This window comes from Hippoglossus hippoglossus, chromosome 16 (assembly GCF_009819705.1).
Source record: "Hippoglossus hippoglossus isolate fHipHip1 chromosome 16, fHipHip1.pri, whole genome shotgun sequence".
Classification (NCBI taxonomy): domain Eukaryota; kingdom Metazoa; phylum Chordata; class Actinopteri; order Pleuronectiformes; family Pleuronectidae; genus Hippoglossus; species Hippoglossus hippoglossus.
In genome coordinates, this window is record NC_047166.1 from 11482572 (window position 1) to 11507606 (window position 25035).

General features: G+C 40.7%; 3 protein-coding genes across 8 annotated transcripts; 1 reads left to right on the forward strand and 2 right to left on the reverse strand.

Annotated features, from left to right (window-relative positions):
- Nucleotides 1-909: 909 nt before the first annotated feature.
- LOC117777368 (acyl-CoA-binding protein homolog) lies at nt 910-11218 on the reverse strand. 3 transcript variants are annotated; one of them, XM_034612087.1, is made up of 18 exons: nt 11062-11218; nt 10199-10316; nt 10039-10101; nt 5614-5738; nt 5341-5522; nt 5120-5244; nt 4890-4998; nt 4320-4413; nt 4096-4221; nt 3872-3973; nt 3634-3717; nt 3418-3525; nt 3201-3331; nt 2990-3113; nt 2736-2814; nt 2380-2473; nt 2087-2206; nt 910-1770 (listed from the first exon to the last, which is right to left on the reverse strand). In XM_034612087.1, the coding sequence occupies exons 1-18, from the start codon at nt 11071-11073 to the stop codon at nt 1650-1652; spliced, it is 1917 nt and encodes a 638-aa protein (XP_034467978.1). In that variant the 5' UTR covers nt 11074-11218; the 3' UTR covers nt 910-1649. The 3 variants fall into 3 exon arrangements, with proteins under 3 accessions (XP_034467978.1, XP_034467975.1, XP_034467976.1); XM_034612084.1 differs by lacking the exons at nt 10039-10101; nt 10199-10316; nt 11062-11218 and adding exons at nt 6214-6337; nt 7748-7909; XM_034612085.1 differs by lacking the exons at nt 910-1770; nt 2087-2206; nt 2380-2473; ... (10 more) ...; nt 5341-5522; nt 5614-5738 and adding an exon at nt 8646-9125 and having other exon boundaries at nt 11062-11202.
- Nucleotides 11219-12485: 1267 nt separating this feature from the next.
- rpp38 (ribonuclease P/MRP 38 subunit) lies at nt 12486-14725 on the forward strand. Of its 4 annotated transcripts, none has more exons than XM_034612090.1 (2): nt 12486-12611; nt 13433-14725. In XM_034612090.1, exon 2 carries the CDS (start codon nt 13454-13456, stop codon nt 14303-14305), a length of 852 nt encoding a protein of 283 aa, XP_034467981.1. In that variant the 5' UTR covers nt 12486-12611; nt 13433-13453; the 3' UTR covers nt 14306-14725. The 4 variants fall into 4 exon arrangements, with proteins under 4 accessions (XP_034467981.1, XP_034467980.1, XP_034467983.1 ...); XM_034612089.1 differs by having other exon boundaries at nt 12500-12611; nt 13430-14725; XM_034612092.1 differs by having other exon boundaries at nt 12505-12611; nt 13452-14725.
- Nucleotides 14726-15320: 595 nt separating this feature from the next.
- nmt2 (N-myristoyltransferase 2) lies at nt 15321-24496 on the reverse strand. Its single transcript, XM_034612088.1, has 12 exons — nt 24261-24496; nt 23023-23140; nt 22146-22287; nt 21284-21402; nt 21096-21187; nt 20872-20988; nt 20602-20772; nt 20396-20504; nt 20121-20291; nt 19862-20029; nt 19571-19708; nt 15321-18956 (listed from the first exon to the last, which is right to left on the reverse strand). The coding sequence occupies exons 1-12, from the start codon at nt 24368-24370 to the stop codon at nt 18936-18938; spliced, it is 1476 nt and encodes a 491-aa protein (XP_034467979.1). The 5' UTR covers nt 24371-24496; the 3' UTR covers nt 15321-18935.
- Between the last annotated feature and the right edge of the window lie 539 nt (nt 24497-25035).

Consider the following 25035-nt stretch of genomic DNA (forward strand, 5'->3'; position numbering starts at 1 on the left):
AGTTGAAATGTGTGCTATGAAAAAGGCCTTATTACTGTACTGCATCCTCACATGCTTTCTTTATTCTTGTTTGTTGATCACTGGGAATCATTTCAGTCTCTTTTAACAAACTATCAGATATTATTTGGTGCCACCTAATGTGACCAAAATGACAAATATGTAGTGATTCAAGCAAACAATACACTGGATTTATGAAGTATCATATTACATCATCGGGTCGACCTGACACTGGCATCATCAACGTGTGTTCTCCTGTTAATATATTTGAGAAGATATGTTGATAAAAACTTGATTGTTTAGTTCATTATGTTCAACGTTCTGGGATGATAGTGATCAGAAGGGCCTGAGCAGCTGAAGACAAGGAAGAAGCAGATGTGGATTCTCATTCACTCACTCAAAGAATGTAATGATGCACAACTGCACAGAATTACTAACCTTTATGAAGGATATTCTTATATATTAAAGTTTAATATCATCAATCGTTTTCTGTATTTATTTACAGATTTTTCTACTTGTTATTCAGGTATTTGAAAGAAGTACAAACTTTTTCACACTTTACCATTTACAAAGGTTTAGTCAACAGTTATAATAATTATTATATAATTTCCGACTGATCAGTGGAATGAACACAAATTTTAGTTTTCAAAAAGCTAATGTGAATTATTTCCACTTCTTAATTACAGCAAAATATGTTGAAACTCCAGCTAATGGTCTGTATTTAATGGTCTGTTGTTCTGATGAGCACTCAAAGCACTTTACAATAGAGTTTTTGCATATTTTCAGTTTATCAAGAAATGGACTGTAAAACTGAATATCAAAGAAAGAGGTCCTTGTCTAAAATGTTTCCAATAGACAGACAAAACCTACAGTACATGTTCTGATGATAAATTGTGATACTGCAGTGACAAAAAATATTTTACTGTCTGCCTACACAGATGCTACATCAGCTAAATTCTAGTATGGACATCTTCTGAAAACAAAATGATATGCCTCCAAATTACCACTGGGGGGCAAAATAACACAAAGGATATTTGCTGATTTCTAATAATAACATTTTAGTCCCTTGTTTAATAGTTGATTTGTTACATATTTCTGTCAATTTTCATTGGAAGACTAATCCTAACTAAAACAAACAAACCTAAAACAATTGTTTTGTTTAAATTTCTTTAATATTTCTTTTTTATTGGTTTTATTGGAATGCCCTTTAGTACATCATTATCACAGCAGATTCCAAGGCCTAAGAGTGAAAGCAGCAGTTCTTTTTCACAGTTCTGTGTAGAAGAGCTTCAGTGTCTGTTGAATCGTTCGCCACTGAGGGCAAACATCATCAGCTTAGCTTCAAAATGGATTAATCAACATTTAAATATTCTAAAATGTACAAGAATAATACTAAAAATATATATACACCTGGAAGAACAATTTCACTAAATTACTCGCCCAAAAAGAAATAGAAAACATAATTTGTGACATTAGTAAATATCCCCTAGAGGTAACTACTGATTCTGTGATTCCGTGTCTTTGCATTGATCTGCTCGCTATCTGGCAATGAGCTGAAGGTTTGTGAACCGAATGTGCATTGATGCTCACACTGAGACACAGAGGTAAAAGGCAAATGTGTAAATCAGTTTCAGTTCAGCACTTATGTGTCTTCAAAGCTGAGATGTGGTGGCCAGGTGAAGCATCTGGTGCAGGTAGCTGCTGAAGTGGTTAAAAAGTGTTGCAGCGTCTGTTGGGCGGTAAGAGTTCCACGCTGAGATGGAGATCACAATCCTTTAAGGAAGAGAGAGAGCGTGGATTAAATCACAGCTGCAGAAATATTGTCTTTATCCAACAACTACAAAGAACTAGAGCCCAACAGATATAGAGATTTAGGGGGGCTGATGCTGATACTGATATTCAAGAGTAATTACCAAAACCAATACATTGGCCACACTTCAGTAAAAAGATCAGCAGAATAATGCAAAAGTTACTGCTTTATGAAGCATTTATTTTAGCTGACGACGAAAAAGATCGGAATTTCATCAACTTAAATTTCCACACAAAGGAACCGTTTTAATGAGAACATGTTTATGTCCCGTCTGCTTACCTGTCGTCTCTGATGCGGTAGAAGAAGCCGTAGCCCTCGTGCACCATGGGAGCCACAGCCCCCAGAATTGTGGTGTAGCCCACCAGACTGGACGACAGCAAAAAGTTACCACCACCACCACTGCAGACACGAACACAACCCAGTTACAGACCAGCAGAGACCTAACGATTTTACTCAACATACAGTATATCTAAAAGAGTTTAGATCTTTGTGCTTCTACATCTGTCATTTAATATCACAGCGAGCTATAATGTAGTGGGGGTTTTGAGCAGGGCACAGAGAAGAGACTGTACCTCGTTGTGTAGAGGGGATCCATGAAGAGCTCTGGGGTGGGACGTCCCTCCTCTTTAGCAATAAGATACAGGCCGAGCAGATGCCTGTCGAAACCTGGAAACAATGTCAAGAAATATAACAAGAGCTGATATTAAAAACACAACAGTTCTTGTTGACAACAAAAATTATTAATTCACTGGTGATACTTCCTGTATGAGGAACATTGTACAACACCCAATTAGACAAGTTGCTCTATATCATCTGTGAATCCAGTTTTACTGCACTTGTGATCTTTCCTTTGATTTAACTCGTCTTCATGCTCTCTATCTAATTATTTCTGATTTGTAATGAGCCTGTTAATGTTACAAAAACTGACCATTTGCATTCTGGGCCTCAGCCATTAGCTTGTTGTGTCGATTGAAGGCCAGCAGCATGGCTTTCCTCTTGGCATTAACCTGAGGGGGAAATGTTGATGTCAAATAAGCAAAAACTGAGGCCACCTGTGTACTTTGTGAGACACACACACACACACACACACACACACACACACACACACACACACACACACACACACACACACACACACACACACACACTCACACTCACTCACTCACTCACTCACTCACTCACATCACATGAGGGGTCGATCATGGCTCGACACCAGTTCACAGCCTCCTGGGTGCAGGGTCGCATCGTCTCCGTCCTGCCGTGGTAGAACTTGCGGGTCATTGCTGTCTCATAGCAACTACCGGGCCTGAGAGGGAGAAGAAGAGATGTGCCTTTATTTACTTACTTGACTTTAAATATCACTAAAAGCATGAGCAAATTACCGGGTCCACACCTTTTGTGCATTCTGTAATAGGCCAACTGCATCGCCAGTTGAACAAAGGTGTCAGGATGCAGCTTCTTCTGTTTGATGGCTGCTTTTCCAAATGCAGTGAAGGCGTAACACACAATCTGCAGGTCCTTTGCCTATAAAACCACAGACAGTGAGACAGTGAGTGAGACAGTAGACAAACACCTCTAACTATGCAAAAGTAATTTTACTATTAACTCACAGTCTCCAGGTATTGCTGTTTGGCCTGGCTGATGTCACTGAGGACTTTCTCGTCCACAGTAAAAACCATCTCCTCAGGAATGGGCATGGGTCTGACTGCGTCTGAGCCCTTCAAAGCATAAGACATAGTCAATGTGTGAGAAGTGGAAGGATACATTTAAAATTAAACTATTTCACTTCATGTTCAGAAACAAAAGAAACAAATGGAGGAGTTTACCTTCCATTCGCCTTCCGTAGCTTTGATTTGTTGGTCCACATACCAACACAGAGACACCAGAACCATGGCATCGTATGGGGCATGCTGCAAAACAATTTCATTTGAGCTATTGATCATTTCACATCACGATATAGTGACCAAAATCATCCTCATCAGTTTTACCACTCACTGTACTAACTAATCAAATTTAGTTTTAATGAGTCTACAATCTCTCCAACCATTACACATACAAACTCACATCACACGTTGATCCAAAAGTGCCGTCTGAGAAGACGATTGAGTTGTACGACTTGTCTCCCCAGCGGATGGTGGGGTCTCCTTTAAGTGCTTCCTTGGTCACCTGTGTTCAGAATTTAAAAGTCACAAAATTAGACACGCTGCTTTATTCCTGTGGACAGAACATGATTTACACAGGGTCAAGTGGTGGAGTTATAAATAATTCAACATGTGTGCAGCCAGTACATTTGTGTAGTTCTCTGGAGTGGAGTAGGGTTTGGTTTCGTCCAGAGATACGATGAACAGGCTGCTCTGAATGGTTTCCAGGATGGTGTTATTGTGCGGATCAATGCTTATTAGATGCTCCCTGGCCTGTGGAGACAGTAAACAGATACATGTTCATGACTTCTAGTTTTTTTTATAGTCTGTGTTACACCTTATTCACCAAGATGTCTCTGAAGCAGCCTCACCTTTGCCCAGCGAGTCCTCTCCTCTGAGGTGAGAGCCCCGACTCCGTCTCCCTCTGGCTCTCCCTCACAGCGCCCCTTCACATATCTCAGCTGCCTGCACAGGTTAACACGCACACAAAATATAACAAGGCAGCTTTTAACCGGTGTGCCTTTCCATGTCCTGCTCTCAAATTACATTCAAGACTCTTTACTATCTATCCCTTGCTCGACCTCTATTTAATAGATTGTTTGCGGAGTATCATGTTAACAATAATAGTAAAGAGTCACAGACACCAGCAAGCTGTCAGGAGCAACTGCTCTCATGATGCTGGAGCGAGCAAGAAAATAAAACATCTCTCATTTACATATTTATTTAAATGTCCTATTAGAAGTGTGGAGATACGAGTGAGAAAAGAGATGTTACCAAAATGTGAGGCTCCCATTGTTTTCCTCCTAGAGCTACTGTAAGGTTGGCGTCCTTAGTTGTCTAATTAGTTAGTTTAAGTGTTGGGTACCAGATTTCATATTTGTGTACTAGGGTTCATATTTGGGTTGTGTTCTTGTTCTTGTGTATTTATGTGTACTAACTACCTGAGAAGTTCTGGAGGAGTGAGGATTTGTCCATCACAAAGTGCGTCGAATGTGAAGATCCGTCCACGACACATCACTACCAAGTGGGAGGGGCATGGACCCTCGCGCTCTGTGACACAACAGAAAACGACCATTACACAACAGAAATATGTAAGCTGAAGAAATGTGTTATTTAAATTTGTTCACGCAGCTGTGCTAAAGGTTAAAGATAACAGCCATGTTTATTCTACCTGTCTGGAAGTAGTTACGGATGGTGTCCTTCTTTACTCCGGGCACTTTGCAGGTGCAGAACAGCATTCGGAACTGATCCATATCTAATGCCGTTTTTCCAACTTTCTGAGGAGCCAGCTTCTCGCTGAAAAGAAATCAAAATTACATATTTACATGACGAGATGGAAAAAGTTGAGCACACCACAGAAACACGGCTTGTTAAAGTGTGAGGATGTCTTACGTGCGGATCAGGTCCCAGTACTGTAGTGCATGCCACGTGCTTATACTGGCCCTCTGCAGGTAAACTCCCTCTGCAGGAGGCCACCAGTGCTCGAGGTACGGCGCCGGGCCTCCAAAGTTCACATTCAGCTGAGAGGGGATGCGGACCTCCAGGTACGCTGCGTCTAACCACCATTCTTCCAACTGGTGAATAAGAACACAGTCAGCTAAATTAAATCCCCAGGATAAGAGAGGACATGTGTATGACCAAGACCTTTACAGTTGATTCCCGTACCCAGTTCTTCTTCGTCCTGGCTCTCTGCAGTAGTTTCTGGTGCAGCTCTTTACCAACACCCTCTTGGAATTTTCTCACAATGTCCACAGTCGCCTTAAACTCTTTCTCAGAAGCAAATGGATGAACTGTTGGCAACAGAAAACCAGTCAGTGAATCAGTCAATAAACAGCTTCTGGTCACTGGGAACATTGAGCATCTTCTGTGGTGAAAACTGTAATTTTCAAGACAGTTAATATGAATCAAACAATCATATATGCAAATTATAAAATCAACTGACACTAGAGTTAAACTACTACGAAATTTGGATTATGTTGAGAAATATAAATCTAGGCAGACAGACCCAAACAGCTGAGGTACAGTATATTGATAAATGCCATGTGACATTTGACCGAAAAAATCTTGAGTGAATTAAATCATGACTACTATTTAACCAATCATGTTAATGTAGCACTTTTCTGCTTGAGCACAGCCACCAACAAATCGAAACCACAGCCCAGTTTTTTGGCTCTTTACATGCAGAAATCATTTGAGTAAATATTTAAAGTTTGCTTTGTAAGTTGTTACTGAGACCCAGCCCCTTGCACAAAGCTACACTCCTACCAGCATCTAGGTACATGGAAAGGCTGCTCTCTAGTGGTGGTACAGGCAGGGGAGGCAGGATGCTCTGGTACTGGAAGGTTCGCTCCGGCAGAGACTCTGACAACAGATTAGCCATTTCTTCTCCCTGTAACACAAATAAATGTTGAATGTCTGAAGCTGAAACATCAGTTTGATATTAGTTTGTCTCACTGGTTTGACAGAGTATGACTCAGTTGCAGTTTGCATGATCTCAAGTTGATCTCAAAGAATTCTTCAGACAATATACTGATAATTTCTATGTACATGAACAGACAATGTTTGTGTAATTAATACCGTTTTATTAATATTTTCAAATGGAACACGTGTAAGTGTAAATTCTGGTTAATCTGTATGAAATTGGCCATAATTGTTTACATCAAGAGACTCCAAAGAAACGCAGTATTTATATTCGTTTTTTTTCTGTAGAAAGGCAAAAAGGGAGAACATCTGTTTGTAAATACATGAGCAAAAAAATCCCACAAAGAGGAAATAAACCAAGGCACTTTTGCTGTGGAAAAAGTTAAAAGCTTTTATTACCGTGGCTATGTAATGCTAATGTGGTTAGTCACCCTGATCATTCATGCATTAGCCACACTAATAAAGGCTTTTAAATGTTCCTACAGCGAACATGCCTTTGTTTCCTCTTTGGAATCAATATACAGTTTCCTATTATGAACCATAAAGAGAAGCTGTAAATCTTCTTATTTGAGAAGCTGGAACGAGCAAATGATTGATCTTTATGTTCATTTGTAAATCAAATAGTCAGTTGATGTCACGTTCACTGGTTTCAGTCTCTTAAATGTGAGGAGAAGCTGCTTCTGTGTTTTTTTTTTACATCTCAGAACATGTGACACCTGCTGGTTCAAAACATTTGAGTGAAACAGAAACAAGGAAGTTTCAGACTTCCACTTGGCTTCTGATGGCGTTTAACAGAGATTCCTGACCAAACAAAGGATTTAACACCTGCTAGTAGCACAATAACTGTCAGATGAATCAGGACTGATGATCACTGATAGCTGCAGCTCCATTAGAACAAGAGCAATGCTACAGCTACAGCTACTTTCTCTGAGGTTGGGCTGATCCCACAGAGGATACAGGAGCAGGAGCAGTGAAGAGCCTGGATTTAACTGTTTCAACACTGTCTGTTTAGCATGGGAATAAACACCAACACTGTTTTATAATCAGTTATATTGTGCAAAATTGATATTGGTCATATGTCCAGTTATTAACTCGTATTTAAGACCAGAAAACTCGCATAAACTGTTGGTGAAACTTGTCTTATCCCTGCTCAGTTCAACAGATAAACACACACGCAACCAAACGGTTTGTTAACTCAGTGTTTTCACCTTCCTCTCATTACTTCAGAAGATCCTAACGGGTTCCACTGAAGGTGGATGTTGCTGTGCGTAAGCGGCGGCTAGCGGCTAATGCTACCATAACAACAACAACGCTAACGTGGGATACGTGTGTGTTTAAGTTGATTTAACGACATTTCTGTCCGTCAGACGCAGCTCACCTCGTCCCGGTCGCGCTGCCTGCGGCTCCCAGCATCGACACGCAGCACAAACACCGCTGTTGTTCCCCGGACCCGCGGCGGAGGAGCCTCTCTTCACCTTTCCCCCAGTGAACCTCTGTCCCGCTGCCAGCACGCCGCGCGCACTGCGCATGTCCCGGCGTTGTGATGGAAACAAACGAGGTCAGTGTGCAGAGACTGAGAAATGTCTTTATTATCACTGTCAGACAGTTGTTAAGTAAATAATTCATATATTAAAATTCTGATTTTACATTTATAGATATAATTATACTATTTAAATACACTGTATTTTTACCTGTGCCTGTATGTGTATGTGTGTGTGTCTATCTATCTATCTATCTATCTATCTATCTATCTATCTATCTATCTATCTATCTATCCATCCATCCATCCATCCATCCATCCATCCATCCATCCATCTATCTATCTATCTATCTATGTGTGTGTGATATATGTTATTGCTACTCTAACACAGCAATAAAGTTATCTATCTATCTATCTGTCCATTATCCTATCCATATCCATTTTATGGTCAATAAAAAATGTGAAATATATTAGTGTGTGTTAAAATAATACTTATAGGCCCACATGTAAATTAAAACAGGCTTTGAGAAACAAAATATTATCAATGTCATGAGTCCTTGTTCTGTGGAAAACGTCAGTGGGGCTGATGTGTTTGATTTAGAGCTAATCTCTGCAGCCAGGGTCATAAATGTTGTGTAAGCCTTTCCAGTTAATCAGCGGCTTTTACAGAAACAGCTTAATACTCAAGGTTTGGAATGAGAGGGGTCGACATTCACATATGGGACTAAAGGTATTTTCACGTATTATAAAGGACAGTCAAATTCCCAACAGAAAAGAAGCACAAATAACAGAAATCTAAACAGTGGAGAAAGAGATTTAATTTACAAACTTGTGCAGTTAACAATGTTGACACTTCACAGCTTTTGGTGTTATCAAGTTACATATCAAAGTGCACAGGTTTGCGAAATATGGCCGTGCACATGTGGATTATACGTGTAAACAACATAACGTAGATAAAACAGCAATTTTAATAAGAAAGGTTAACGTTTTATTCTCAGATGATGCATAGATGTTTTTTAGTTAACCTATATAAACACAAACAACATGTCAAGATGAAATAGATCCCAGCAAAAACAAAAAATTCACATTATCCTATATAAAGATGGCCTCTGACAGCAGAAGGCTACTTGTTATGTAGGCATCAGTATTGTTTTAGTATTGGAGTTAGTATTTGTTGTTGCATTAGTTCTGCCTCTTCAGTTTTACATCCCGCTTTTGCTGATGATTTCCTTTGCCATGGTGATGTAGGCTGACATGGCATCGTCCTTGGACATTCCTGACAGAATGAGAAAATACAGATTTATTACAAACTCAGAGGGTCACTTTTTAGCCGGCAGCTCCAGCATAACTACTGTTCAGACTCCAAATTACGTCAAAAGTGCAAGATGGCCGCACCCGTATCCAGGATATTTGGCTTCATTTTTGTACAACAGGAGGAAGTTGAGACGCATGGTCCATCTTTACATACAGTCTATGGCTGAGACATTGACTGCCATAAAATCTGGTACAGATGTTGGTGGTGCCAACTTTTCCTTTGGCGCAACCAGTGGGTCAAAGGTTAAATTTAGTCTGGGAAATATCTCCGCTCACCGCTATCAGCTTCACACTTGACACGTGTATTGTTAAGGACCCAAAGAAGTGCAGGGTTGAATTTGGTGCATAAGTGACGTTGTCGACGACAACAACAACGACAACTGATTCTCCAGTTTGGGCGTCAGGCTTCACTTAACTAATGAACAGGTGAACAGCTCTTTGTGCAGCAGCAGTATAGGCTTCAGGTTTCTGCTGACAAAGTCTTTCAGCCTGGCCTTACTTCCTGCGGTTCAATTACCTCAGATCACCTTTGCAGTTTCAGAAAGAAAGCTGCAACCAGCATCACCACAGGCCAAGAAAACAGCCCATCCCCAGCAGGCAGGTTTATAATGGGTATGGCACTTTTAAATATTTAATAAATTAAATTAAATCTTTTTAGGTTAAAAAATCCAGTTTATCCAACTATATTTGTCCAATTATATTTTCATCATCATCACTTGTCTTTGTGTTTATTTCTAATTAGCAAATGTGATAGGGATACGCAGCGATACACAGGTATCACTATATGTCTTAAAACTTTCTGATACAGGAAAGAAAGATTGTGTCTCAGTTTCACGATAACACAGTAATTCCCAGTAACAACTTTAACTTTTTACCTTTCCTGGAGTCCCAGGCGTTCCACTTGGCTTTTCCTTTCATGTCAAACATTCCTGGTTGACCTACAACGTGGTGAAATCACACAGAGAGGAGGAAACTTTCAGAATTCAGGGAGCATGTCGCATGAAGGTGATTCTGTTTTTCTGCAGCAGGTCATACCGATGTTAACGTCTCCAACCATCGACTGCTTATAAAGCCCATACAGGTCCAGCAGCTCCTGGTCGCTGGGCTTCGTCTTCACCTTCTTCACGTCCTCGGCCATCTTCTCAAACTCTTCCTGCGTGTCACAGACGGTCACAAGAGACACAGACAAGTCACTCTTTGTATTTCTCAGAGATTCTTGTAACCTGATGAGCAATTGAACAGAGTTTCTGCTATTTCTGACCCAGTCTATTAGTAATTTGCTTCAGTGTGAGTGTATAGTAATCACAGAATATGAGAATGTGCATATTAATTAGTTACAAACTGATTAAGAAATCCGAGCCTGGTTTTCTATTCATGGTGTGTGGAGCCCTGGAGACGTATTGTTGCACAAGCTGGAGACAAACAATGGGCTTTTATTAACAGTCCAGGGCTTTTGTGCCCGTTTGAATAATCTACTTGGCATTGCGCAACAGATCATTCTGGACCTTGCACAGGAGGAACACCTCTAAACCCTGTGCACTTCCTGCATATGAATGTTATTTCTGAAGCAAAGAAACCTAAACTATTAGTCAGGATGGATATTTCAGGGGTTGGTCAAGTATTTTTCATCAGTTAGAGCCAGATTCTCACAGATTCCTAATCCTGCATCACAATACGATCTAATTCATTCTCCTTTTTGTTCAGTTGCACGAGACAGACTCAGATCTAGAGGAGGAAGCTGTTCAGAGCTGTTTTTTAACACACAGTCAAAGATGGATGACAGCATATACAGTAGAGGGCGAGAACACCCGGCCGCTACAACCGCTTCTCATCTGCCAGCGATGACAATGAATCCGATCGCTCTGATACTGGTGATAGATGCAGAAGGAATAAGTTACCTGATGAGACATGATCGCTGGTGCAGGAGCTGGATGAGATGAACGTGTTCGGTTGTTGAAGCTTGACGCAGCTGTGGGTGCAGAGTAGCAGAGGAGGAGGGCGCAGGGAGCAGGGCAGCAGCTGATTGGCTGCCTGTCCCCCTCACTCACACACTGTCGCTGTCACTGACACGCACACACTCGGTCAGATCGGTGACCCTGACACACAGTCCACATACTGCACATGTCTCTCTGCTGCAGCTGTCTAACTTGATCTGACATCAGCTTACACCCAGAATCATGTCTATATTTTTCAACACTATATTGAAATGCTTGATTTATGAGTAGTATCCAAAAATAATAGTGGATGTGATACATGAGGATACAGTTTTTCTTTTGAAGGGGATATTTCCACTTATACTTATGTATGGCTATGTTTTTATTAGTATTTAGTAGTAGCAGCAAACGATTTGTATTCATTGTGATCTTTCATCTATTTATATTATAATTATGATAACAATTATAATCATAAGTATTATTACTATCGTTTGTCTCACTACTCTTTCACTATTTTATTGTCTTTTATATTATATTATATTATATTATATTATATTATATTATATTATATTATATTGTCAGTCATCTGCAAAGTCCCTTGAATTTTACTACAGTGCACAAATTGTGATTGTTATGGAAGTTTTCTGGAAGCTGGTGCAAGGAGAACTCAGGCAGCAGCTGATGTCTTATGCAGAATATTTTAATGGAGTCTTGATGCATCAAGGAGACCAGAAGGTGGAACAACATACAAACGCTAACAGAGCAACATGAGCAATTGTCCCCCCCAAGTCTGAAGATGTCTCCCACAGCATCCCAGTATATCTCCCTCACCCTGCGTCACCCATTCTAACAGCACATCAATGAATGGCTGGAATTGCTGTCACTCTCTATGTTACATGTAGGTGTTCGCATCCTATTGGATAGTAAACTTAATCACATTGTTTCCTTACGTCTTGCCACTGGTGAAATACACAAAAGAGTTGAAGTTGGTGAGAGGTGAAGTTGGTGCCTCTCTGTCTGGGGCATCTGAGTTAGATATGAAAGTCCCTAAGCGTAGACGCTACAATGAACTGTTGGTTGCTCCTTTATCTATAACCTAACCTTTGGAACTGTTTAGAGGGAGAAGGGAGTATTTAGACAGGCACTATTCTCCTGTACAAATATAATATCACACCTTGTTAAAGCCCTATGAGACCAATTGTGATTTGTGAATATGGGGTATACAAATAAAGTTTGAATAATTGATTGATTGATTGATTGATTAGGACCCCTGGTTATTGTAATTGTACTGAAAAACTTATTCCAGTAAATTGTTTTAAAAAATACTGCAGACGTTTGTTACTGTGAATGTTTAAATGTACTACTGCCGTTTGAACGCTAGTCGCCGCTCTCTGTTCTTTGTAAATAAAGTTTTTGGGATTCAAACAACATGGCGGCGCGCAGTGGTTCTCCCATGTCGTCGCTGTTGAAGACGTGATTCTGTTTTACAGCGATTCCTCTGCGTTAACATCCAGGTGAAGTAACGTCCTGTGTTATTAATGTTTTAATGGTGACACGTGTTTGATCAGTGGATGGAAACATGAAGAGTTGACAGTGTTTACGGTGGATAAACTGTGATCAACAGAAGCACGCAGATGTTTATCTTTACATTGAAACGTTGAAGTACGTACAACATACAACATACAACAGTTTCATGTATTTATATTTCATACAGTCTAAAATATATTTGATTATATTTAAAATACCAAATGTCAAATGATGAATTGTACACCGAATGACTAAGTTGTAGTATTTTAGTAGTATCAAATATTTTTAATGTTTAGTCTTTTATCGGCTCATCAGTCAACTGTGAAGCACTTTGAACTTCACTGACCTGAATCTAATGTGCTTTAAAAATAAAGTTTGATTCATTAACATCTGAGATATGTTTATTACATTGATCACAATATCACTTAAACGTTGCAGCTGGTTAATATGGGGCTGATTCTCATCTAATGAAATAAAACATCCTTCCTTGATTATCTGAAAATAACTAACTAGTATCTCAAGTAGTCTGGTGAAAAAAAATCCCTGTGAAATGTTGTGTGACAACACAGGGAAATACTCAAGTACATAAACGTACCTCAACATTGTACTTCAGTATAGTAATTGAGTAAATCTACTTAGTTTTTTTCCACTTCTGTTGATGAAGGTACTGAATCACAAATAAAATTGTCAATGCTTTCTGGAGGACATCAATAACTAGAGAAAAATAAATCTTGAGACTGACCATTTGTATTTTTGTTGTACAGTTTAATTGAGCTCAATGCTTTCTCTGCATTTTTTTCACCAGCAGATTGTGTTTGTCAAAGCAGAAATGGCCACTCCAAAGAAGCTGGGGAAAAAGGAAACCAAAAGGCTGCCTCCAGGTAAGACCTCCCTCGCCTCACCATTCACCCCAACATGGAGCCCACTCCCCCAAGAGGACATGCAGTTCATCCTGCAAACCCTGAAGGACAAACTGTTCTCCATGGGCCTTGAGAAGAAAGAGGTGAAAATCTTTCGCCCATGGAGGAAGAAGAAGAAGGAGCAGGAATCTGCTGCTGCTGCTGCCGCTGCCGCCGCCGCGACACCGGAGCCCGTCGCCCAGGTGCAGGATTCCTCTAAAAACGGCTGGACAGATGTGGCGGCCAGACGACAGCTGGCCATTGGCATCAACGAGGTCACCAAGGCTCTGGAGAGAAATGAGCTCAGATTGTTGTTGGTGTGTAAGTCCGTCAAACCCAATCACATGACAAGTCACCTGATCACGCTGAGTGCGACGCGAGGAGTGCCGGCGTGCCAGGTGCCCCGTCTGAGCCAGAGCGTGTCGGAGCCGCTGGGGCTGAAAAGTGTCCTGGCACTGGGATTCAGACGCTGTGCCTCCCGTGACGAGGAGATCTTCACCGACATCATTGATGTCATTAGACCCAGAGTGCCTTCACTGAACATTGCATGGCTACCGGGTGCAGCTCCACCGCGTGCAGCTCCACCGGGTGGTGCACCCGCTGTGACACCCGACGACCCAGCAGACATGGAGGAGGAGGCGGCTGGAGAGAAGGGAGGCCAGAAAAGAAAACTGGAGAGTGACTCTGAGGCGGTGACAGAGTCTCCCTCCTCCTGCACTCTGCAGCCGCTCACAGTGAAGAGAATAGTTGCTAATCCTGCAAAGAAAAAGAAAAAAAAGTAGACTGTCAAACTAAAGAGAACATCTGCCTGGATATTTGAAGGACCTCTCCTGTGTTATTTCATGTTTTAGCCCAGAGGCTCACAATGCTTTTGACTCGGGAAAACTGTCCTGGTGACGTCTGGTCACAGGCTAGTTCCTGGATATGGGACTGATTGATTTTTTTCCTTTTAAGATCATTTAATTTTAAGAACTTTTAGAGGCTTTGAGAGGTGAAAATAGCCAACGTTTTATTATGTTACCATGTTGTCATTCATTAGATTTATCTTGAGAAACCTGCTGACTCACATGTGTGGGGATTCACTGTTGTTTTCCAACATTTCAGCCATTCAGCAATTAGTTTATAATCCCTCTGTATATTTTGTAAATCAACTCACCAAGACTTGAAACTTGCTTTGTCATAGATCGTCCAGTACAGCTTCTCCACTGGGAGAATGTGCTGCTTTTCTTTGTCTTTGTCTTTCTACATTTGAAAGTTAACATCTTATATATTTTGGGCAAATGGTTGAACAAAAGAAGCCACATTTTTAATAGAAAAAATTAATTAGGAAAGAAAAACAATCAGATGAATTGATAGATTGTTTGCATGGTATCTTAGTTGACTGACTTTCAAAGGTACCAGTGCGTCATTACAGAAAAATATGAATTAAGTTTGTTTTTTTTAAACGTGAGAAGACATGAGTTGTTGGAACTTTTCATAAACAAGTAAAACAATATTATTGCTGCACTGACATGAATGGAGACCTGTAGCAGGATAGATTGATAGCAAGAAAAACTCTAAAAATGTTTAATGGTCCTTTAAAATTTAGTTTTTGTCAAAATGTGATATTTAACAGACAAAACATAGAGCATTTAAATGTATGTGTTGGTAATTATGAATTTAAACAACTGGCAATGTGTGGATGTTTGGCTTTTTGATGAATGTGACAAAAACAGAAGCAAACATGTCTCATCCTCCCCAGTTTGGAGAGTTTGTAATGAACACACCATAATAAACCACAGACGTGCACCACTCATGTACCTTTTTCAAAGTGTGTTTATTCAATCAAACATCCATGCTGGTATAGCCGACGCGTGTTGGAACAGATTGTTATTTGCATGGGGTCATGTCTTATATGATGCTGGTACATGTCTTCAGCTTTATCACAGCTTACGATGGATCTGAATAAAAATATTGTTCTTCAGTTAGAGAAAGCTGTATGTCGGTTCAAAAGTACATACCCGCCCCCCCCAGCCCATCCCAAAAACTTAAAATAAAAAATAAACAGAAATCATTTTTTTAAATAAGGCAGGTACTTCAGGTTGAGTTCTCACTAAAGGGTGTAGCTAAGTAACATCAACTCTAAAATCAACACGGCAGCAAAACTGACATGCTCAAAGTTCATTCAAACAGCTGCAGGCAACACATCTGTGACAACCAACATCCATGAGGCACACTGTCCACTCAGCAACTGATTTCAGTGTTTCAGTAATCCTGGTAACTTCCGTCTGTGTGAATGTAACTCGTTCAACCTTTCAATGGTCAAAAGAAAAAATCTTTGAACACTGTTCATCAGTTGTTCTTTTCTTGCTAATTTATAAAGGGATGAGAAGGAAACTACATCACATAGAGAAAAATCAATGACGGAGATTGCAGCAGCCTTTACCTCTTCAGTTACACGGAGCCACGGGAACAGGAACATCGAACAAAAGGGACAAAGAAAAGACCGTTTAAAAACATTTAAACCCTTTTTGAGTAAACCACAGCGTGAGTGGTGTGACACATCTGAAATCAACCGTTTCACTGGAATTCTTAGGGAAATACTGGAAAGAAAAAGAAGAATGACGTCTTAAGACACTTTTGCAAAGTACAATTATAAATAGAACTGTTTCACGCAAGTAGCTGCACAACACACTAAAAAAATAACCTACAGTATATTTTTCAGACACACAAAATACAGTACCATTAAAAACAAATCAGAGAAGTCAATAAGAACGCACTTGGAAAACCAGGAAATGCTCACATTTCAAATTGACGCGGTTACTGACACAGGCTTCAGTTGATTCAGCCGCTGGTCTCTGACTGCATGCTGTTGGAAATTACTTCAGACCGTTTGAGAGTTGTGCTAAATTCTCCAGAGTTTGAATGAGAATCTGTTCAGAAATGCTTACGACCATAGTGTTCTGCAATTTTACAGGGACAAGTTTGTTTTTGCTTTGCAACAGGCTATTTAAAGTAGGAAGTGATAAATGCTTTGCAAGCGGCCTGTGCAACAATGACTAAAAATAAAACTGACGGTTTTAAATGGGACTTAACTGAGAACATGCACTATGTCAGAGCACATGCACAATTTCCACAGTATAAAACTGCCTCTAGAGAGAAAAAGTGACAATTTTGAAAACGTTTTAGTAGAACTTGTAAAGTCAATATCCCTTGAATGTTGTTAAACTGGTGGGTTTTTTTTTACCTCTGCCAATGTTTTTGCCTCTTTATTTATTATACTATATTTTACTACCAAACAAATTTCCACATAACTTTGTGGAAGGATGGGACGGGAGCAAAGAAAGAACCCTTTACATCTTGAGGCAGATCCAGGATTTTCTGTAACGTTTAGAGAAATTGCTTTTTAAAAAAACACTTTCATTAATTTCTCAGGAACTAGAACATGGATCCGGATGGAAAAACTCTGGCATATTTATAGGACTGATTAGTGCAGTTCCAGATAATGACTAGATCTAGGGAATTTAAATGTGGCTTTATAAGGGGACTGTTGGGCCTTGGGGGAGGTCTTTGCTCTACTGAATGCCATTCTAGTTGTGTGTTTCCTGCCCAATGTTTTACTGCCCTGCTGAGTTTGTATAGAAACAGTTACTTATTCAGCAGCCTTGCTAACTGGACAGCCCACCACTGACATGCAATCGATTCTAACATCTGCATGAGCACATCAGGTATAATAACCAGATCACTTCTTGTGTGTTGTTTTAAAAATGGAATCTCTAGAAACAGGTTTATAATGTGAAAACAGCTTAAATCCTTAAAGTAAATGAAATAACAAAGTTGAGACTCTGTTCTGCAACTCATCAGTTTTGAAATCTGGGCACCCTGACCCTTAAAGGAACCTTTTTCTGGTTTAAGAACTGAAAAATTGTGCTTCATTGATGCAATACATTCTTCATCAAAACCCCTTAAACCTTAACTGACCGAACAAACCCAGTGACATCTACACTACTTAAGAGGAAAAATACTTTGGATCAGCCCTCCCACACCCCAAAAGCACACTACAGGATTAAATATGATCTGACTCTAAATGTACAGGTGACTATATATTTTCAACAAAAACATGTATATTAATGCACCAGCTGGATAAGTCCTTCCTTGTTCTCTATATTTGTGATTTAAAGGTATGAATGTTTGAGGTGAAAAAAGGTGAGAGATTTTTCTCTTATCAAAGAAACATCTCAGAATTTCTAACTCTACTGAGGCCATGACACAACCAGCAGAGATACTTCCGACCACACTGATATGAGAACATATGGTAATAATTATTCAGTTGCTGTTGGTATACAATAACTAATCGTTTGGACTTGAACACAATTAGAAAAGTTTGTTTACTGTGTTTACTTGCTGATTATCATTTACATCAGGGGTGGGGAACGTCCGGCCTGCGAGGCAATTCATATATACATGAAAAAAAAAATCAGTGAAGGGCGATTTAAAAATGGTGTCCTTTGTCGCAATAACATTTAGCTAGTGTGTCTGTGTATTTGATCGAGTCGTGTCCTCTGAATCAGGGAGTGAGGCAGAGTTTACACTCACACACTCACATAACTGTTTGTTGTGAAGAGCGACGCACACACACACACACACACACTCTCAGTCCTCGAGGAAACGCTGGAATACTAACCTAATACATCACAACCTATTAGTCAATATTTTTAATAATGCACCAAGTTAGAGGTTTCCTTGCACAGTTACATAATCGAATCAAATCGAGACCTTGTGATTGAATATCCAATCAATTTGGGAAATCAGTGGCACTACCCAGCCCTAGTTCAGATATTACCAATGTGTATTGGAACTGCCAAGAAAAGGTTTAAAAGGTGTATTATTGTGGTACCAAAAGGCGCAGTGAAAATTTTGGGTGCACCGAAATGAAACAATAATTTACTGTGGCCCTCGAAGGATGTTTTAAAAACTAAAATGGCCCCTGATAGAAAAAATGTTCCCCATCCCTGATTTACACGCTTCCCTCAATGAAATGAAACAACACGTCCGTACCTTGTAACAAAGTGTCTGCTGAGGAAGAGCTAAACAAAGACTCACAAATGTCAAGGCATCCTCTTGAATGTCAAACTGATGTGTTTTGAAATGTGAGCGTTGGTGTCAGGAGCGTTGTACTGTATGAGTATCTCAGGCATAGCATGACTTCACATTCAGGATGTTGATGATTTAAGAGTTTTCAGCTCCGGGGGAACTGAGAATGTTCTCGATGACACAAGTGCCGGGTGCACCGCCGCCCGGTCACCAGGTTGGTTTGACTGTTGTAGTTTTCATTGTCTAGCTTGGGCTACCTGTATGTCCAGGTAAGGAGTAGCCAGAGGTCACAGAAAACCTCTCAATCAGTATTTCTTGTAGCCGCCGTGAGGACACGTGCTACTGAAGGACGAGGCCAACCTGAAACACAAGAGGTTCACCAGTCTTGACAAAAAGAATAGAAACAGTGTTGAGCTGGTTACAGCCGAGGGAAAATCATATTAATCACTAAATGAACCAAAAAGGAACTACTTTACTTTCCACCCCCGATTCCAATAGTACTGTCGTTAGGTTAGCTTGATCAGATATTTACCACCAGCAGAGTTATTGGACAGCAGATTGACACATTACTTTACAATTGTTATGTTTAAATGGTGGCAACCGATTCACTGAGTCTCTGGTTTGAAACTAGATAAAAGTTCCCGAGAACAAAGGAAAGATTTAAACCAGAAACTGAGAGAAAGATTTATACTTTTTATATTCTAATAGCTGGTGTAACCCAGTACAAATGAATTAGAACTAAAACAAATACAACATGAAATACAGATATGCATTACTAATATAATACTCCTAAATCAATCCCCCTCATATTGTCCATTTTCTGTACATGATTAGTCACAAACAAGCTTTTGTGGGTTTGAAAAAATAACCTAAATTTTACGCAGTATGAGCATTTAGGTCTATAAAACTGAAGCAGTGCCAACTGATCCCTGATGTGGTGACAATCATTATCTCAGACAAACCATGTTACTGACCTTATCAGGGTCCATAGGTGGACACTTCCAATTGTAGAGGTAATACTGCAGATTTCCATCTCCTATGCCAAACTTGAGCTTCTCCAGGAACAACTTATTCTCCATTAAATCCAAGGCATTGAACACATCAAAACCTTTCTGTTAAACGCACAGAAGAAGACATCACAAACCCAACGTTATAACGAATCAGCAGCAAGATAATATTTTTAAACATCTAGGTCACACTTTAACTCTAAAAACAATTCTATGGCCACAGCTGAAAAGAAAAGCGTTAATATAAAGTAGCATTACCAGTTTGGCCAAGATCAGTGCATCATTCATTAGGTCCAGTAGCGGAGTTTGTGTATGAACATTGTAAAAAGAATAAGCTGCCTTCAGGCTCCTATGGAGAGGATGATGCATCACCGTCGAGGGCAGAGTGTAGAAACTAGTGAAATCTGTCAGTACGCCACCAGCACCCTGAGAAGAGAGACAGACACAGAAGCTGTTTAAACACAGAGGGATCAACAGACGAACACTGTGTCAGTTTGAATCAACTGATTACACATACCTCTACTACGTATGTGTCAATTATGTTGTCCTGTGGCAACAACCAGTGAGTGACCTCCTCTTCCCCCAAAGAAGGTGCAAGCTGGAAACGTTTAAGGTATTTCTGCAGCAGCTCGGTGACTTGGCGGATGTCGCGTCTCTCCATCAGCCGCAGACCTGGAGTTTTGATGCTCTGTATGAGGAGCGGAGAGTGAGAGGAAAAGGTTGATACAAGTTCCTGCCATTCATAAGAGTTATAAAGAGAGATCCCTGAGTGACGGTGTGTAGAGTGTTTACATCTGGTAGTCTGTAGAGTTTCATGGTTCTTTGCAGGGTCATGTTTCTGCTCAGATGGGAGAATTTAACTTCCACAAGTTTTCTGGGGTTCAAAGAACGATGCCAATACCTGTACAGAGAAAAACGAATTAAAGAGTATTAGCTTCATAAATTACTTTTTCACACCAAGTCCTGGGTGTTTTAGGTCTGAATTCTGCACAGTTTACCTGCATGTGGACACAGGTTTCGGGAGTACCACTCCTGCTGTGTATACTGCCTGAAATATTCCCTCCAAGTTCACCCTCCGTGTGATCTCTCTGATGAGCACAGGAGCGACACGCTTTGAGCGCAGCTTCTTATGGACACACAGGAAGTTGATTTCTACCATCCTTTTCAGCCTGGAGGAACACAGAGATGGATTGTGCATTAGTGTAGAAGAGTCTTCTTTAACTCTTTCAATGCACAGTGCTCCACAATGTGTATGATCAGTTGCTCACGTGTCATAGATGCGTATATCCGCAGGGATGGCACTAATGAAGCCAACAAGCTTCTTATTGGAGGACACTCTCACTCCACAATGCCACTGTGGTAACCAGCCAGGTGGACGCAGAGCCCTGAGAGGGGAGGACATGCTTAGTGGGAGAGCAGACAGTTGAACACTGTACATATTCACTCGTATGTATTTGAGCAGCTCAGTAGAACAACAGAGGGGAAAGCTTACCATTTGAGAAAGTTTGGTGAGTAATCAAATCTGAACATGTTGTCATCGTCCTCCACATAGTTTTCATTTAACAGTGTGTACAGCTCTTTCAGCTGGAAAAAACACAGCCAGTCAGTTATTTCATTTTGTGCATCACTTCTGCAAAATAAAATGATTGTTTGAGTGTCTGAGACAAACACTGTACTCACCACATCTGCATTGCTGAGATCCAGAGTGTCCCACATGAAGCCTTGAGGTAAGGAATATGGCTCCTGTCTGATGTTTTCTTTGTCAACTTCAATCGGCCCGTGACTCGTCACAACCTCGTCTGCAAAAATAGCACAGAAGGATATCAAACTATTTTCCCAACAACCACGATTCCAATGGAATAATTTCTTGTAGATACATAAAGCAAATGCAGCACTGATCATGAGCCAACACCAAAATCAAGTATGTTTTTATAATACATTAAAGATGACAGCATCTCTCAGACATTCATAAAAAATGTCTTCTGTTGAGCTCATGTTGACCAAGCTACATCATTTCTCTCCTGCATAGACCTGACTCTTTGGCCAATAGTTGTCATGGTAACAGTTCCATATAGTATCACTAAGCATGCCTGGACCCCCACTGTACTTCACAGCTGACAGGTTTTTGGGACAATGGCTTTACAGAGCAAAGAATATGACAAGCCAAAACCAGGAGGTGGCACAAGTGCATAGAAACCCTGTTAAACCTGATACATCCTGTTAAATGCTGATATGCAACCTTTGTTGACAAGTGACATAAAAAGGGCGGCTGTGGCCGAGCGGTCGTCCTCCAACCAGAAGGTCGGCGGTTTTATCGTCAGTCATCCACACCTGCATGCCGAAGTGTCCTTGGGCAAGATACTGAACCCCTAAATGGCCCCTCATAGATGTTGAATGCACTAATTCTGTATACAATTAATAATCACTGGACCATTAAGAGCTTATCAAATGGCAAAAAAAGCTTTAAACATAACATTCTTGCAGCATATTTCAAATAAACTTAATTCCAATAATAAATAAACAAGGCTCTTGCAGTACTTACTTAGCTTTGGCACAGGCTGAGTGTCCCAAAACTGGTACTTGTGCTTGGCTGCCTCGTCGATGCTCTTCGCAGGACCCTGGCAGGACAGCAGCTCCATGGCTCTTTGGATGTCCTGCAACTTCTGAATGGGTAAACCAGGGTTCTGTATGTAGAACAAGGGACACATACACATGAGATGATGATGTGTCTTGGGTGTGGCCCTTAGGTTTGAAGACAATACAAACACATCCCTGAGTGTGTACAGTATGTATACAGTATCAAACGGCCAAAAACAGAATGTCTTGAATAATTCAAATGTGACAAAAACACCTGATTATTGGTAACTCATAAATACTGAATTATTTCTTCTTACAAAACACCCATTACCACAACTGAAGCTCTGTGCATGTCCCTCTCAAACACTGTTGTGTTAGGTATGTTTACCTTAACACCATTATCCCGACAATTCTTACCCTGTACCTTTCCCTGGAGGATTTTAATTTTCTTAATCTTTAGTATATCTATAATGGTGCATACTTTCACTGTTTTTACTGCTCGCTCTTCAGTCTTGAATGAATCCTGGGAATTGTTTATTCTTCAGTCTCTATCATTTATCAGACCACTCAGCATTTGGCTTTATCATCCCATCAGCAGACCATACTGTAGGTCATGAGCAGTGTATAAAGCCAAAGCTCAATGACCCTTATTGATCCATTCATAATGATGGAGATTAAACAGGGTTTTCTTGGCTTGTTGATTATGTGCTTAAGGACTATTATTCAGCTTTTTTTTTAAATCTCACCTACTCATAGACTCCTGTCTGCCATCAGCCTGACAAGTGACTGTGTATTGTGGTTGTGTATTTTGGATTTATCTATGCATATTTCAGTCTGGTCACCTTAATCTCCTGAGAGTCAGAGGCAGAGTCAGACTTGGCTCCCCCCGAGCTCGGCTTCTCTTTCTTCCTCTTCTGCTTCTTCTTCTTCCTCTTGGCCCCCAAATCTCCCCCTGGACTCCTGCAGATGTCAAACACACACAACATCTGTTAAAGGGGGTTTACATGAGCCAGAAACTAACCCCAACTTCAAATCCCCTTTACCCCTAACTTTAATCAGGACCTAAGAAATGATAAATTGCCAAGGACCACTGGTCACAACAAAGTAGCATAGTAGGTGTATAAACCAGAAAAAGTTCCAATGAGATAACTTTATCTCTCTCTCTCTCTCTCTCACACACACACAGTCATGTCTCAGACTTCAGAGGACATTACATACATTATAATCAATGTAAGTCATTGATTTCTTGGAGAGTTGAGACCAACCTAACCTAACCTTAACCTAAACCTAAACGTAAAACAATTTTCACCTTTAACTTTAATGATTTACATTATGGGGACTTGATTTTTGTCCCCATAAAGAAGGCAAGTCCCTATAATGTGACTGTGTAAACAGATTTAAATCCCAACATGAGTAATACCTGGACCACACACACACACACACACACACACATTTGTACTTCTATCTTAGTGAGGACACTCATTGGCATAATGCATTCCATAGCCCCTTACCCTAACCGTCCAAACTAAATGCCTAACCCTAACCTCTTCAAAACTTAATCCTAAAACCAAGTGAGGACCGGTTAAAATGTCCCCACTTTGCAAATATGTCCTCAATCTGTAGGGTCCATGCTTAACATGGTCCTCACAAAGCTATAAGCACAGGCACGCACACACACACACACCAGGAGCAGCAGCTAACGTTAGCTACCATAGCAACGACTGACAGCGGAGCTAGCCTAACGTTAGCGAGCTAACGGTTCGTGTCAGCGGCTAGCTGTCATGATGTCACTCAGCCAGGGCGCTGGATTAATTCCCCCCCTCTGAAGGTTTAACGTGTTTATAAACCCACCGCTGACGACACCTCACGGGTCCTCACAACAACACATGTGCGGGCTGGAGGTGACGGCCCTGTGGCAAACCGCCTGGGTGTGTTTGCGTCGGCTAACGCTGGATGCTAACTGCGCTAGCTAGCCATCCACACACACACACCTATATATATATACGTATAAACAGGGAGCGCACAAACAGGCAGCCTGGAACAGTGCGTCTCCCGGGCGCAGGGAACAGGCCGTCCTCACCCCTGCAGATGCTCATTCTCCTCCTCGTTGTCTCCGTCTATCCCGCAGGTGTCCTGGTCGTCCAGCTCCAGGCTCTGCTGACTGGCCGCAGACTCGCTGTCCTCCGCCATCACACAAAAATGTCTTTTAAAAAAAAAAAACAGTGAGCCGCCGTATGATGGAGAGAGAGCAGCAGACGAGAGGAAAAACAAAGACACCGCCGAGGGAAACAGCGCAGCCTACAGGCCAGCGGAGGGGCGACACATTCACACTCCCACTTTTTTTTTAAATGAATGGTACCCACGGTTCTTTAATTTTAGCTTAAAATAATAATGATTTATTCTTTAATATACAAGTGTGATATAGAACTTGGAAGAAAAATACATTTATTTCGTAAAATGTGTAGTTTGCCTCCCACCCAAAAACGATAATTCACTCATTCTCTCCTCACCACTATGCTGATGGGAGGGGTGGGTGAAGCGTTTGAGTCCACAAAACACTTTTGGAGTTTCAGGGGTAAAAAGCGTTGCAGCCAAATCTAATACAATTAAAGTAACTGGTGAACACTTCCTCAAATGTAACGTGAAAAAAGAAAAACATAAAATGCCTCCAAACTGCTCCTGTGGTGTCATCCAAGTGTCCGTAAGCCCCGACATTCAAAATCAACTCGAAACAAGGTCATTTACACCATGTTTTTAGCCTAAATCTTCACTATGATTCAATGCTTAAATGCGGCTGGATATCAGAGGACATTTAATAATCGGTCCAGTTACTGCAATTGTATTGGATTCTCACC

Bases quoted from the DNA above. Each gene is read 5' to 3' on its own strand.
- LOC117777368 (XM_034612087.1), bottom strand. The intron at 5,523-5,613 runs GTACGGGAATCA...CTTATTCACCAG, and splicing joins CCAGGACGAAGAAGAACTGG to TTGGAAGAATGGTGGTTAGA. The intron at 3,332-3,417 runs GTGAGTTAATAG...GTGGTTTTATAG, and splicing joins AACAGCAATACCTGGAGACT to GCAAAGGACCTGCAGATTGT.
- rpp38 (XM_034612090.1), top strand. From the start codon at position 13,454: ATGGCCACTCCAAAGAAGCTGGGGAAAAAGGAAACCAAAAGGCTGCCT.
- nmt2 (XM_034612088.1), bottom strand. From the start codon at position 24,370: ATGGCGGAGGACAGCGAGTCTGCGGCCAGTCAGCAGAGCCTGGAGCTG. The intron at 20,989-21,095 runs GTAAGCTTTCCC...CTCCCCTCTCAG, and splicing joins TCACCAAACTTTCTCAAATG to GGCTCTGCGTCCACCTGGCT. The intron at 20,030-20,120 runs GTATGTGTAATC...CTCTCTTCTCAG, and splicing joins TTGACACATACGTAGTAGAG to GGTGCTGGTGGCGTACTGAC.